This window comes from Chelonoidis abingdonii, chromosome 6, assembly GCF_003597395.2.
Source record: "Chelonoidis abingdonii isolate Lonesome George chromosome 6, CheloAbing_2.0, whole genome shotgun sequence".
Classification (NCBI taxonomy): domain Eukaryota; kingdom Metazoa; phylum Chordata; order Testudines; family Testudinidae; genus Chelonoidis; species Chelonoidis abingdonii.
In genome coordinates this window covers 105,849,000-105,864,529 of record NC_133774.1, presented here as the reverse complement: position 1 = coordinate 105,864,529, position 15,530 = coordinate 105,849,000, and the positions used below count along the sequence as shown (strand labels likewise).

General features: G+C 38.8%; 1 protein-coding gene across 11 annotated transcripts in view; it reads left to right on the top strand.

Annotated features, from left to right (window-relative positions):
* Positions 1-15,530, top strand: part of FOCAD (focadhesin) — a 211,513-nt gene that overhangs the window by 17,759 nt on the left and 178,224 nt on the right. For 10 of the 11 annotated variants that reach the window (XM_032797563.2, XM_032797567.1, XM_032797566.2 and 7 more), the window contains 2 exons: positions 3,902-4,056; positions 10,906-11,010. In XM_032797563.2, the coding sequence (XP_032653454.1) occupies positions 3,902-4,056; positions 10,906-11,010 (260 nt within the window). The remainder of the gene's footprint in view (positions 1-3,901; positions 4,057-10,905; positions 11,011-15,530) is intronic. The other variant, XM_032797565.2, reaches the window with a different exon arrangement.

The window sequence follows — 15,530 nt, the reverse complement described above, 5'->3', positions numbered from 1 at the left end:
TGTGCTTAATGTGTATTTCTTAAGTACCTCAGTGAATCAGCTTAACTGAAAGGAAAAGACAGTACTGAAATGGGGCCTTAAGCAAGGTTTGCTTCCTTGTGAATGTAGTTGTGATGTCACTATATTAGTAGTTCTCTAGCCATCCATAGAATCTTCTGTGGTAGATATGAATTTCTAAAGCTGAAAAAACTCAACTCTTTAATTTGTAACCTCTTTCCCCTCATTCTGAAATATCTTAAACATCGGTTTAAAAAAAATGACACAAACCCATTTTTGCCTTTTGCAAGGTGTCTTTAAAATGAAACAAACCTTCAGGGATGTAGGCTAAGATTTTCTTTCAGAGTAGTGTAGGGGATTTTGATGGACATGTTTCTTTATTTTATATTGACGATACATATCTAATTGCCCTAGACTGCTCTAAAAATCTGTCTCATTTTCTACCTTCTATGGTCTTTACACTTTTATAAGCTTATTGGTCTCAACTTCAGAAGGGCTGAGTTTAGGTGAGAAGGACACTCAAGGTATTTACACTCTGAAATGAAAACTGCTGTAATATTGATGAATATGGGAAATGCACATGTATTTAAAGTTGAACACGTGTTTAATTTGACCATGGGATACTGTTGGGAAGAGAGGTGATCCACCTGACTAAGAAGGGGAAGAGCCAACTTGCCAGCCAATGAGGAGGGCTTTAAGCTAGGTTCAAAGAGAGCAGGTGACAAAAGCCCACAGGTAGATATAAAAAAAGGTGATCTTAGTAGAGACATTGTGCGGGAAATGAAAAATTCTGTGTGGTTAGATGTTTGGCTGTGTGTGTGTGTGTTTTTTATCTGTGTGCTGCCCCCGCTCTGTGCAGATAGCTGGCAGCAGACCTTGAGCGAACTGCCCAATGACCACAAGATTCATTAAGGTACTAAGGCGCCAGGGCAAGTTTATTATTGACAAAGCACAGTAATAGCACCTGGCAGACTTTACGAGGATACTAAGACATGCATGCCCGTGACAATGAATGCAGCTCAGTGGATGACGGGACTTCCCATTTCCCCCTTGGCTGGACAAAAGATACTCCCTCTATGATACATTTTATACCCTGATACAAACAAGTTCATACTGCATTTGACGTAGTTAATTACTACCCCCTGATGTGGCTAGTTATTACCCATCACCTTGTACATGCTGGTTTGATTAAAACATTTTTATTGTGTACTGTTATCCTGACTGTATCTCTTAAGAGGGGTCAGTGTGTTTTTGTTATTTTTGGGGAATATTTTTGTACCATTCTTGATATTGGGATGTTTTGGTATCACTTGATATTGGGTTGTGTTTGAGTGAGAACTGTGTGGTTAGCACTTCTTAGGAATGTATATATATAATTTGTGGATTACACCAAGCTGGGAGGAGTTACAAGCACTTTGGAGGACAGGATTGGAATTCAAAATGGAGGATTCATTTGAAATCAACAAGATGAAATACAGGAAGGACATATAGGAACGAAAAATCAAATGTCCAACTACAAAAGGGGGGGGATAATTAATTAGGCAGTAATACTGGTGAAAAGGACCTGGATTAGAAATTAAATATGAATCAGCAATCTTATGGTGTTGTGAAAATGGCTAATCTAATTCTGGGTTTATTAGCAACAGTATCATATGCAAGATATGGGAGGTAATTGTCCCACTCTGCTCAGCACTGGTGAGGCCTTAGCTGGAGTACTATGTCCATGTTTTATAAAAGATGTGGACAAATTTGAGAGGGTCCAGAGGAGAGCAGCACAAGTAACAAAAGGTTTAGAAAACCTGACCCATGAGGAAAGGTTGAAAAAACTGGGCATGTTTAATCTTGAGAAATGAAGACTGAAGGGGGACCTGGTAAGTCTTCAAATATGTTAAGGGCTATTATAGAGGATGGTGATTAGTTGTCCTCCATGTCAGCTGAAGACAGGACAAGAAGCAGTGGATTTAATCTGGAGCAAGAGAGATTTAGGTTAAGTATTAGGAAAACTTTCTAACTATAAGTATAGTTCTACTTACATCTTCTGTGTTCTCTTTGTAAAGGTTTCAAAGTGTTGACTTGTTAGAGTTTAAAAACATGTATTATCCTTTTACCTCTGCTCACAAACCAAGTAGTAAATAGTAAATCAACCAATTAACAGATATGTAGCATCAAAATAACAAAAAAAAGGGCCTGATCCATAACACAATTAAATCAGTGGATTTTGGATCAAGCTTCCCTGTATTCACAACTCCAAGTAAAGATCATATTTTGCTTAAGGTTGAAAGAGTTGTAAAGTCACTTCAGTTCTACAGAGGGATTATTGCCCATCTGTAACAAATTTAGACATTTGGAAGTGCAGCAGCTCTAAAAGCAATGGTCCACAAACTTTTTCCATACTTTTCCAAACTTTTTCTCTCGCCCCATCCATAATTAATCCTGTCCGTGCTCCCTCCTCCCCCTGCCCGGGAACCGAACTGAAACTTTTCATGAGAAAATGTTGCTTCCAACAATAAATTTTGAACAGAGATTATTAATTTGAAATTTCTCTTGGGAAAACAAACTGCATTGGTAGCAAAAAGTACCTCAGACTTTATTAAAACATTCAGATTTAATAATCTAAGGTATTAGTAGCAATGTAGGTAAGGAAAATGTTTAAGACATTAACATGACAGTGTTGCTTTGAGGTTTGAAGTTTCTGGGTGTTTCTTGACAGAAAATCTGAACCTTAGTGTCCACAATTTGGGTACCTGCATGAATTCCTCTAAGCTTAATTACCAGCTTAGATCTGATAGCACTGCCATCACCCAAAAATATAGTGTTTTGGGGCACTCTGATCTCCCCAACCTTCCCTGGGGACCCCAAGAACCCAAACCCCTTGGTTCTTAAAGCAGGAGAATAATCATTCCTCTCTTTCCCCCTCCCGACTTTCCTCCCTGGCTATTCTGAGAGATACTGAACTAACCTCTTTAAATCACAATACAGAGAAGCATGTCCCTTCCCTTCCACAAGAGGCAACCAGATTCAAGGAAACAGAGAGAGATTCTACCTCTCCCCCCTCTCGTCTCCCCCACCAGTCCTGGTGAGTTATCCAATCCCCTGGGATAAAAAAGGGAAACAAGAAGAATCATCAGGTTCTCTAAAAAGAATCTTTTAATAAAAGAAAAGGAAAAGTAAAGAATTATCTCTGTAACTTCAGATGAAATATACACAATCAAATATCCAGCAATACACACATAAAAGTTAACCAGCCAGATCCACACTTGCAATAGAGTAAACAAACAAAAAGCTAAGATCGCCTTTTTTTACTCACTATATGAATAGATAAGAGACTGTAGCAGGTAGATTGGCAGAGACCTGGTTTCATTTCTAGTCCTGTCCAGAACCCCGAGAGAACAAAGCCAACCCCAAAAACCACAAACAAAGGCTTCCTTCCCTTTGAGAGTTGAAAGTATCTTGTTTCCTGATTGGTCCTCTGGTCAGGTGTTGTTTGTTAACCCTTTCCAGGTGAAAGAGACATTAACCCTTAGCTATCTGTTTATGACAAAGGTATTAGTAGCAGTGTAGGTAAGGAAAATGTTTAAGACATTAACATGACAGTGTTGCTTTGAGGTTTGAAGTTTCTGGGTGTTTATTGACAAAGTAAGAGAGATTTTTTATAAATAACCTATTTTGGCAGCGTCATTGAGTAACAGAGGTTTGGCTGGCTTTGTCTTGCTTTTGTGTTTAGTAAATATGGTAATGCCCAAAGAAAGCAGAGAACCTGATCTTAGTTTCACCTACTCTTTACTTTTAAGTTGCGTCTCTGAGAAGATGATGTCAGGCAGGGTTTTGTCTAATAGCTTAGAGTGAATAGTATTTAACTTCTGTCAGCATTCTAAATGATTGTTCCCCATTCTTTTGATTTCAGACTCCTGCTTTGAACTTGCTCTGGGAGAAGTGCTGCAATGAGAATGTGGTTGTGCGGACAGCCTGCTGCGAAGGCCTGGTGACCCTTGTTGCACAGGATTATGCAGAGTTCAGTTATGTTCTCAATACTGCTCTCAACCTGATTCCCTCTGCCAGGTAACATTCATTCACAGTATTTGGGGCTTTTTGTTTGTCAGGTATCAGTAAAGTTTTAGGTCCCATCTCTTGTCCTAAACTTAAAATGTAAGCTCTCTGGGCCAGGTACTGTCTTTTCTTCTGTGTTTGTATAGTGCTGAGCACAATGGGGTCCTGGTTTGTGACTGATGATCTAGGTGCTAGCGTAATACAAACAGTAATAGTTGTGCACATGTACTTTATGCACTGCAAGCAGTTCTGTGGACTTCCTTGGGGCTTCGGTGCATAAAGTTGAGCACATACTAACACACTGCAGGTTTGGAGCCTTGCTTATTGATGTAAAAAGACAGATGCTGTTTTTAATCACCATCTAATTAAACATAATACACGTACGTTCCCCTCCCATTTCAGCTTTTATTAAACTGATTTTCAAATATAGAGAATCAGTATATCTTCTAGCTTTTTAATAAACACATGAATTAAAAATAGGAAAAACAATTGCAAAGTCTTGGTTTCTTGATGTGGGAACTACATACCAGGATGAGGTCAGGGTAGGTTAGAAAACAAGGAAAGGGGTATCTCACAGGTTTTTTCTTAGAGATGTCTAATGCAGCAGTTCTGCAAACAATAAAGCTGATAAGTAATTTGACCCATGTAGTCCCATTTTATTTCATGTGTGAGTAATTTTGCATATATGAATAATCCCACTGGAATGTTTAGGATCTTTTCTGGAAATATTGATGGGGATGCAAGAGAGCTGGTTTTTGGTCCCTGTGCTGCTGCAGATTCACTGTGTAACCAAGGGCAAATCAATTTACCTCACTGTTACACTTCCTCTGTAAAATGGGATTAATAAAACTTAACATCTCTCAAGGATGTTTTGAGATAAATGTGTTGTGTGGTGCATAGATAATGTACTGCTGAGTATCATAAAAAGCCTATAAATAAAAACACATGAATGTAGTCAAGTACATGAATGTAATAATGTTTGAAGATGTATTTTGTCAGTCTCCTTGCAAAGTTCAGTGAGATACTATTCTGTCCACTGATTTATAGCAAGTGTTTGGTTTTTAGCACTAAGGGTATGTCTACACTACAGGATTATTCCGATTTTACATAAACCAGTTTTATAAAACAGATTGTATAAAGTCGAGTGCATGCGGCCACACTGAGCACATTAATTCAGCGGTGTGTGTCCATGGTCCGAGGCTAGCGTCGATTTCCGGAGCGTTGCACTGTGGGTAGCTATTCCGTAGCTATCTCATAGTTCCCGCAGTCTCCCCCTCCCCTTAGAATTCTGGGTGGAGAGCCCAGTGGTTGATGGGGCAAAAATCATTGTTGCGGGTGATTCTGGGTAAATGTCATCAGTCATTCCTTCCTCCGGGAAAGCCACGGCAGACAGTCATTTTGCACCCTTTTTCCCTGGATTGCCCTGGCAGACGCCATAGCACCGGCAACCATGGAGCCCGTTCAGCTTTTTTTTTTTTTTTTTTTCACCGTCACTGTATGTGTACTATATCAGAGGGTAGCCGTGTTAGTCTGGTCTGTAAAAGCAGCAGAGAATCCTGTGGCACCTTATAGACTAACAGACGTTTTGGAGCATGAGCTTTCGTGGGTGAATACCCACTTCGTCAGATGCATGCTGGAGCTCTTTTTGGATTTGGGACTGCATTGCCACCCGTGCTGATCAGAGCTCCACGCTGGGCAAACAAGAAATGAAAATCAAAATTTCACGGGACTTTTCCTGTTTACCTGGCCACTGCATCCGAGTTTAGATTGCGGTCCAGAGCGATCACAGTAGTGCACTGTGGGATATCGCCTGGAGGCCAATACCGTCAACTTGCGGTCACACTAACCCTAATCTGATATAGTAATACTAATTTTAGTGCTCTCCTCTCGTCACGGAGGAGTACAGAAACCCATTTAAAGAGCCCTTTATATCGATATAAAGGGCCTCATAGTGTGGACAGGTACAGTGTTAAATCGGTTTAAATGCGTAGTGTAGACCAGGCCTTAGCCTTTCGGCATAGAGAACACTAGTATATTTTCTTGCTCAGGCTACTAATTGATGCTACACCCATGCTGTATTATGGGATCATGGTAGTGACCCCATAGTCAAGGTTGCAGGAACCATGCCATTCAGAACATATTTGTAACTAACCCGTTTTAACTTTCACAAAATTAGGTTTAGGCTGAAATTTCGGGTGCTTAACTTCAGCCAAAGGTGATTTTAAGTTTGTGTAAACTCAGCTGAACCATTTTTGAGTAATTCAGCTGATTTAAAAAAAATGCAGCTTTGTTTTTAAAAAATACATTTCTGTCATTCCCAGCAGATAATTCAAAATCAGCTTACTCTGAAAACTTGCTACAAGGATGTCTGCTTTAGACCAGGTTTACAATATTTTGATTGGAATTCCTGGACAAAAATATTGTAAATATGTATTACAGGAAACTGGCTAGTGTGTGCACATGTTGCCTTCTACAGGATAGAAGCAGAACAGTTCAGCTGTGTGTCATAGCTAACAAGTTGTAGGTGTGCTTTTGGAGCATGAGGATCTCAGTCCTATCCTTGCTGCTGCTATGAAGTTTTAATTAGTTGTGGTTAGCAGACTAGTGACAACTGTGAAATTCCTATATGGCTGTGAGTTTGCTACAGTAGCAATAATTTAATAGAATATAATTTTAATCAAATTTTGTACTTTAGAAAATGTGTGTAAACCAGGACATTGAAAGTCAAGGTTAATGTTAAAAACAAATGTGTGAGAATGTTGAGTTAAGATATTTCAAACGACTTTAACTGTACCATCATTTTCACACCACTCTGTTCACCCTGCGTGTGAAACAGATCCATGCCTGTGACTGGTATCTCAGATGGTTGATATGTTAACCACTGGCTGTGTTGGCAGTTTACCCATGAAACCCATATAATATATAAAAATCTAGTATATTTTGACATTTTTCTTCTGACTCCAAGAATTCAAACCGCATCCACTATGATTTGCAAAACAGTATATGTAGCCGAACCACAAGGGTACATGGGTTTAAAATGTTTTCAACCACAGGGTTGACTGATTAACCTAGCCTTTTCTTCTTGGTTCATTTTAACATTGATCTGTTTTTGACCCTCCCAGCCCCTTGGCAAGCTGTTCCTTCATCCTGTTCTCTGCCAGATTTTTATTCAGATTTGTTGTGGGGCTTTGCAACACTGAGTGCGCTGTGTCTTTAAAGGCATGTAACTATGAAACTGACCCAGCAGAAAGGTCATCAAAACTGGTGGGCTCCTTACAGTTCTGTTTAAAGCAGATGTGTGTTAGAACAGTGGAGAAGACAACTTTCTGCCCTCAGCAACTCTCTGCATCTTCTGCAGTGACTTTTTGGCAGAGGTTTAGCATACCTGCTGGTCTTCCTGCTGTGCTACCTATTTCATGTGCCACGAAGGACAGCCTGTATTCTGGGATGGGCTCTCCAGAGCTCACATGGTCTGATATTTTGCATGTGACACCTAATCATTTCACATTCAAATTATCATCCTCACTTCTCCATAAGTTTCCTCCTCAATCAGTTTTAAAGCTCTACTGATTTCCTCTGATCCTTTAATACACCTCCCTTACAGAATATTCCTATGGAATTTCATCTCATGGGGTTTTTTAACAGCACTTTTTACTTAGAAATCTAAAATGGGCAGTTTTTTTTGTTTTTTTTTAAGAAAACACTCTTGAGAGATCAATGCTTTACAGAACAATCATTAGGAATTAGACTCTTTGATATTACATAGTACTATTTAGAAAAAGATAATATTTACTTAGAGCTTGGACTTCATGGAATGTCTTGAAGTATCTTTAACTTTCCTAAGAATATCACTGTTTCAAGGAATATTTGTTATCCCAGGCTTCCATGCCTTGTTTCTCAGCATAAAGACAATGGAACAGCTCTTTAACTGGTATAAATTGTCATAGATCCATTGACTTCAGTGGAGTTTCAATAATTTACACCATCTGAGGATGTGCCCCAATAATAGATGAAACTCTATGGCTTGTATAGAGCAGGAGGTCAGACTAGATGATCGTAATTGTCCCTTCTGGCCTTAAAGTCTATGAATCAATGCCATTATTGTTACATATTTAGGAAATAATTTTAAATAAATACTTATTTGTGTTCTTTTAAATGATTTTTTCTCACGTTAGGATTAATGCACACAGTGACAACAGAACCCCCCTCTTTGCATTATTTAGTGAGGAGATCTTCTGGCTTAGTTCATAAATTGCCTACTGTCCTAACACACACATCCCTCCCCTGATTTCAAGTGGTAGCTAGGACTGGATATTGTTGGTATTTTGTTATAAAAAGCGAGGCCTGCTGTTTTGTTTTGCTCAGTCACTTCATAGTTACTCTTCTGAGATTGAGCGACGTGTGCTAGTAAGTTAACCGTGCCTTGAATTTTCCCTAAGGCTAAACATTCCAAAAATTGACCCTCTCTCCTCCCGGTCTCTGCCAGCTAGTATACCAACTTCCAGAAGCCTACTGCAGTCATCTTTTTCTGTTGCTTGGCAACAGGAATGTGAATAAAGCTGTAACTTCTACAGTAAGGTTTTCAGTGTTTTGATGCTAAGGAGTCATGACAGCCTGTAATTTTAGTGATTACAAACATCTTAGAACTGCACCATTTACTTTAAAAAAACAAAAACAAAATACCTACCAGTAGGATTCTATCAATAATGAACTGCGCCAGTGTTTAATAGTATCTTTTGCAGGAGTGCAGAAGACTCATCTGTGGGAAGAGATGGGCTACTCACTGTACTTTGCATCCTGGAGATCAGTATAAATTCTTGGGTGAGGAATCTACTCCGGAGATTCTGAAATCTTTAGATCCTCATGCCAGTTGTTGTATAAACTTATGCTGAGCATTCATTTTGAAAAGGCTGTTAGTGTTGATGGAAAATAATAAAAGTGTAGCAATCAAGTGATTTTGTGTGTTTCTGATTTCTTCTTAGGAATGACATGAATTTAGGATTATTGCACTGTAGAGATGATGATAGTTTATCCTCAATATAACAACTTTTATGGATGACTCTCAAATCCTTTGTATATATTTATTAATCAAGCCCCATAAATTCCCTGTAAGATAAGTTGTATTATCCCATCAGTGAAGGCTGGTTGTGTTTGAGGCCTTGCCAACATGAGAAAGATGTACCGATTTAGTTAGATAGCTATATAAGTTCAGCTTCCTTGTGTAGACAAGTCCTGTGGGTGTCAGTGAAACTGATGTGCAAAGATCCATTAAGAGCCAATTTACAAAGCAAGTGTAGAGCATAAAGTATCTTGTACAAATCACTTAATGTTACTGTACCTCAGTTTCCACATCTGTAAAATAAGAATAGTAGTGTTTACTTGCCTTCTTCAAGGCACCTTTGAGATCTATGCATGAGCATTGTATAAATGTGATGAGAATCAAATTAGCTAAATATGCCTGATGGTTAGGTGTTTCTACTGTTCTTGTTTTACAGACGGGGAAACTGAGATACAGATTAAGTGACTTGTTTAGATATACTGTTCCCAGTTAAAAAAAAAAAAAAAAAAAAAAGGAGACAATATTTGCTCTACAGGGCTAGCCCTTGATGCCTACTGCACAAAGACTGACTGGGTGGTAAAAAAAAAAAAAAAAAAAAAAGGAGAAAGACCATCAAAAAATGTGTGGCTGTCAGTTTTCTTCTCCTGCCCACCCCATTTATTGTTTAAAGGAATTTCTCCCCATGTCTTAACATCATTTTATTCCTTTTCTCTTTCTGTTAGGTTTTTAATTCATGTGATAAGTTACTATCCTTTCTCTTTCTGCCAGTGGATATTTACTCATTTTGTAATAACTGAAATGAGGTTGGGGCAAAACCCAGTGTGAAGCTTATAAGATATATTTGGAGCACCCTGAAGCGTTGCTTATTCATTTTTAAAAATAATGGCTTATTTTTTCTCTTCTGCTTTATTTTAACCAAGGACTTAAAATTCATTCTGTTTACCTGAGGTGTTCCTAATATTTCTGTTTACCTTTTTGTAATTAATATTTTGTTCCAGAGATTTCAAAACCAGAATACTCAGGATTGTCCCTCTACAGAACTCAGCCAATGGACTATTGAAATCATGGTCCAGCAAAAATTTCTGATTGCCCAAGCAGTGTACTTGTTTTTCCTCTCTTTAGACTGCTGTAGTTTCTGTTAGAGCCTCTCAAGAAGCTTTTTAAGATTATAGGGAATCCTATAAAACTTCGAGAAATCCTATTGCTGCTCAGTAGGTTTTCATGAATAGTAAATGAGGTAAGGTAGGAAGAAGGAGATAAAGCAATTTCATGGAAGGGCCTCTTACTGCTCCAGTCAAAAGTCAGAAGAGCAAACCAATTGTCCTGAGATTCTCTTAGGAGTTAATGTTCAGTATGGAGGATTTAGATGCATGACACTTGATAATCAAAGTAACGTGGTAAAATTGGTGCATACTGTGCTGAATATTTACCTTTTTATTCTTGCAGTCGGGAACTTGTGTTGGTTTTAAAATGATTAAAAAAACTGCATTAGAGTAAATTATTAACAGTAAATTAGTGCATTTAGAAGGGTTTTCATCTTCAAAGTGCTTCACAGATATGGATGGTCTGTTAATTCTTGATTATAGGTAAGTAATGTGACAGTCATGTAACAGTAATATCTCTACTTTGCACATAGGTTAAGTGACTTGCCTTAGAGGCAGTAACTTTCAGCTTAGGGAGTAGAACTCAGGAGATCTGAGATCTCAGTTTTGTGCTTGGATAACTAGATCATACTTCTCATGGAAGTCAATCCACTGTCCTTTAGATGATGATGATGTTATATATTCATTGTGTTTCAACAGGAATGTACATGGTTTGGTAAAAATTATTGGAAAATTACTACAGATGCAGGCCATTATGGTGGGAAAAAATGGAGATGAAGCTGTTCGGGATTTGTATGCAATCAGGTGAGCTTCATGTGTGCGAAGTGTGTATGTTTTAATAATCACTATATTTAAATGACAAAAGCTTGCACATGTAAGTGTTTACTAATCCTCTAATACAAAAACTGCCATTTTGCCACTGGAGCCAAAGGAGAATTTACATTAGCTAATGAGTAGTAATCATCCTAAAAGCAAAGGTTTCAATCCTTGGTCAAAATGTTTAAATAACATTAGCCCCTTCCTTTAAATGGAGAAAACAGAGTAGAAGACTTGACTGATCTTAATGGAAGAAGTGCATAGTAATCTCTGAAAGAATAGGAAGTACTTAAAAGAGGAGACATTGGATGCCTGGGAGGGAAACAGAGAAAAAAACCTCATTTTATTCTCATTAGTCCACAGAAGATATAGAGCTAGCATCTGTGTGCTGTAGTGCTGCCAAAACTGGGATCTGTAGAGCCTGGAATATGGTCCCACAATAATAATAGTTGCCTGCAGTTACCAGAGCTTTTACCAAGACTCCGCTTTTCTGATACAGACAGAAATTACCGGGGAGTCTAGGTTGGCAGAATGTAACTATCTGAAGTGGTGATGAATCAGGATCCCAGTGATAATGTCCAGGTAACATAAATATGGGGTACTGAAGAGCCTTATAACATTTTAAATGTTAGTCATCAGATGACACTGATTCACTGAGACCACATAGATTTTCATGCCTGGACTATACTTTCCCTGTGTGTGAGAGAGAGAGAGAATAATTTTGAGGGTCCTTCTTACTGCAAGAAAGATGCATCCAGTTGTATCACTGGAAGTTAGATTTAGAAAAAAATGGTCAGTACTGCTAAGAAGGAAGTTATGGTGGGTGAAGCAACCAGATGAAGTGTTGGAATTGATATCTTACCCTCTGCTACCTGCCTTTTATTACTCATATTTGCAGTCTAGGGGACCTCTTGGTTCATCAGCTCTTCCGCATGGTCTAGATAGCAGCAATACTAGAGTGATTTTTGTTGTTGTTCTGCACTTTCATATAGTCAGAATATTGAAATGTTATCACAGTCATAATACAGTTGTCACTTGCTGGTTGGCCTACTGCATCATGTTTTGTCTGGGTCTGATGGCAGAGGCTAGAAGCTGCATGTGTGACAGGTTCCCCACAGGATTCCACTTGGAACTGGAGTACCACTGAGCCTGCCTGACCCACCAGCCTGGGCTCCCTTTCCCACTGTGGTAAGGTGCTGTGATAGTTTGCCAAGCTCTCCAAGCTTACTCTTTCACCAGCATACACATAAATAGGGACACACCCAGCTACAGCTTCACCCAGATGCTGAGATCAGCTCTGCATGGGAAGGCTCTCCTAGTTGTTAAGGCATGCACCCCACTTTGGAACCCAAAATTATACCATCTTGCATTGCACCAGAAACTGTATAGCGTAAGCTCAAAATTCGCCCCCTCCCTCAGTGTGGAGAACAATATGCAACAGCTTTCTACCCAAAGTTATAATTTCCACACATTGATTTTTAGACAAACCAAAAGCAAATTTATTAACTACAAAAGGATAGATTATAAGTGATAGCAAACTGATCAAAACAGATTCTCTTAGTAAATAAACAAAACCGCAAACTGAGTTTAATACACTAGATAGGTAGGATATGAATTAGCAAATTCTCACCCTGAGTGATAAACTGGCTGGCAGATTCTTAAGGCATAAGCTGCCTTGGCTTTGCAGCTTGGGTTTTCCAGGTTTTCATACACAGGTTAGGAATCCCTCTAGCCTGAGACCATCACTTCCCACAGTTCAGTCCTTGCCCCGCAGGTGTTTCCAGGTGTGTTGTTCTAGAGTGAGGTACCATCATGATGTCATTTTTCCCCTTTTATTTCTTTTTTCCACTTGCTGGAAAGCTCTTTTGCTGTGACCTGGGTCAAACAGTTCCCATTGTGTAGTGCTATCTTTGAGAGGTTTCTGTTGTACACATTTCCTGGGGTAATCCTTGTTGTTGTGTGCATTTCCTCAATAAGCCATTAACATTGTTTGGCCTTTTTACTGTTGTACCTGAAAGCTGCTTGTGGGTGTTTTCAGCCTTACAACATGTTTCAGGAGCAGATACATAGCCAAAGTTCATAACTTCACATACGATGATAGCACATACATTCCAATGAGATATTACTGACTAGCAGATCAAGACATTTAGAGGCATACTTTGTACAAAACATATCCTAGTTACATGACAGTGGTGAATATGGGGGTCCAAGGGTGTCACACTGCAGTTGATACATTACATAGCATCTCATCTCCTTAGTAGGGCATATAAACAAGTGTATTATTGCAGTGCTTAGCAGTCTCCAGTAGCTCCTAATCTAATTCTGGAACTGCTTCAAGGTCTTGGTGATTATATTTTAAAACCTTGAATAAGCTAGACTTGGAATATCTCTCAGCCCATCTCTCTCTATGACGTGTCTCAGCTTCACCATCTCTGCTGATTGTAGTTGTTGTGACTAATCTTCTTAGGGGAAACTCCAATTAACTTGGGACTGGGCATTTTTGATGGAAGCTCCTAGGTCATGGAGTCACTTACACTGGTGATCTGTGACCAAGTCTTGCTGCTTTTAGAATACAGTCCCAAGCCTTCTTTGCACAGGATTGTCCTTAGTAGTAGAACTGAAATGTGGCTGGCCAGGCATTGGGCTCTTGGAAGTCTGTCACCAAACTGATCCCACCTAGGACAACAGATATCAAGAAGCAGTGTGGGGAACGTCTTGATCCTAATTTGTGTGTGTGAATACATTGAAACTCTAGTATGCACCTGGGTACTATGGTGAGTGAAATCCCCTTTAGTGGTGATTAGCTGAATAGAACCTAGAATGCCTTCCTCCCGCTTGTGACACTAAACCACTGGACACAGCTTTGTTTTTTCTGTCAAATTGTTTCCTTTCTATCTCCTCTTTCTAAATTGGGTGCCACATAAATATAGTTCATGCGTCCCCAAAATTACTACACAGATAGTATAATATAGTATTAGCGTAGGGAAATGCTTTAAGATTTCAGCTAGCTCTATAGTAACACTGAGTAAATGTAGACTTACCAGTGGCCACCACTATATCCCCTTTCCCAGACATTTTTAAAATCCCATAATACTGTGCAAATTCCTTTTTATGACAGAGAAAGCAAGCTGTTGACATAGTAGTTTTCATCAGGAGAGAATTAATTTGCAGCTTAGTGGTAGTTAGGATTTTCGTGTGCAGATGGAGAACACTTAATTCCCAGTTTCTTTGTCCCTAGCCAGCTCTAGTAGTGTTGTCCAGCTCTGAAACCTCTTTGTCTAAAATTATGATGATGTAAATTAGTGTGGGAAGGGATGGTTAGAGCTGCTACAAGAATGTAGAGCTTCCCTCTCCTCAGGGGAGAGAAGGACTTACAAAGAATTATAGCTGCTGACAGAAGTGTGGAAGGTGGTGTTTAACAGTAATTATAAAGCTGTTTAAAGTAATTAAGAACTGAAACTAGGCATCATGACAAATCAAGCCTTGTAGATTCAGCCAGCGTCTTGCAGCAGGCTTTTGTTGCTGCTAGTTAATTTCTTGGAGAGGTAGATTCAAATGGAAAAAAATGGATCTAAATTTTGAACACACAGGAGTTCAGGATATTGAGGTTCTGGGTTTTGGCTTAAAGCCCTTCTGTACATTAGGAACGAATGCTTTTTAAAAAAAATTCAAAGGCTTGTCAGGTTATGTTTTTAGTTGCACGATTTTATCGCCTGCTATACTGTATTTCCAGCTTGTAACTACTGTGTTGCACTGGAGGTTAATGTGAAGCTGTCACAAGATTTTTTTTCCTAAAGAAAAGTGAGAGTATACCCAATAACTCCTGAAGGGTAACCTCCTTTTAACAATATTAATGTAGTGTGCTGTCAGGTATGCAAAAATGTTCAATGTAAAAATCATTGGAGAATTGATGAAGCACCAAATGTGAAATAGACAATTATTGTCATCTTTTCAAAATAATAGTACAAGTTAAATAAACTTTAGGGCTTAGTGATATTTTCTGTTGACTAAGACCAACTTATTATCGCCTGTCTATTTTGGTAATATCACACTATGAAGAATTCTTAGAAGGAAATTGAAGATCCTGATGTCTTGCAATTGCTTTTGGTTTTTGTTTCTTTAATGTTTGACACTCTCACCAATTATTTCTTTGTCTCCAATTTTACCATCTTTTGAGGAAAATTATTAGAGAGGTTGTGGCAATGTAGCTATGGCTCTCTCAATTCTCTATAGTCTAGTCTATCTCTATAAACTAATCAGCCTATTTCTTCTGTGAAGGAAAAATGAATGAGATTTTTCTGTTTTTAAGTCATAGAATCCTAGACATGTAGAGTTGGAAGGGACCTCAGGAGGTCATCTAGTCTTCTTTCTCCCCTACCCTGCCCTGTGCTGCAGCAGGATTAGGTATGCTGGACTGTCCTTAACATCTGTATTCTGACAGATGCATATGAGGTTTTCATTTGATCTCCATGATAGTATATAAGTACATAGATTCTTATACCCTATCC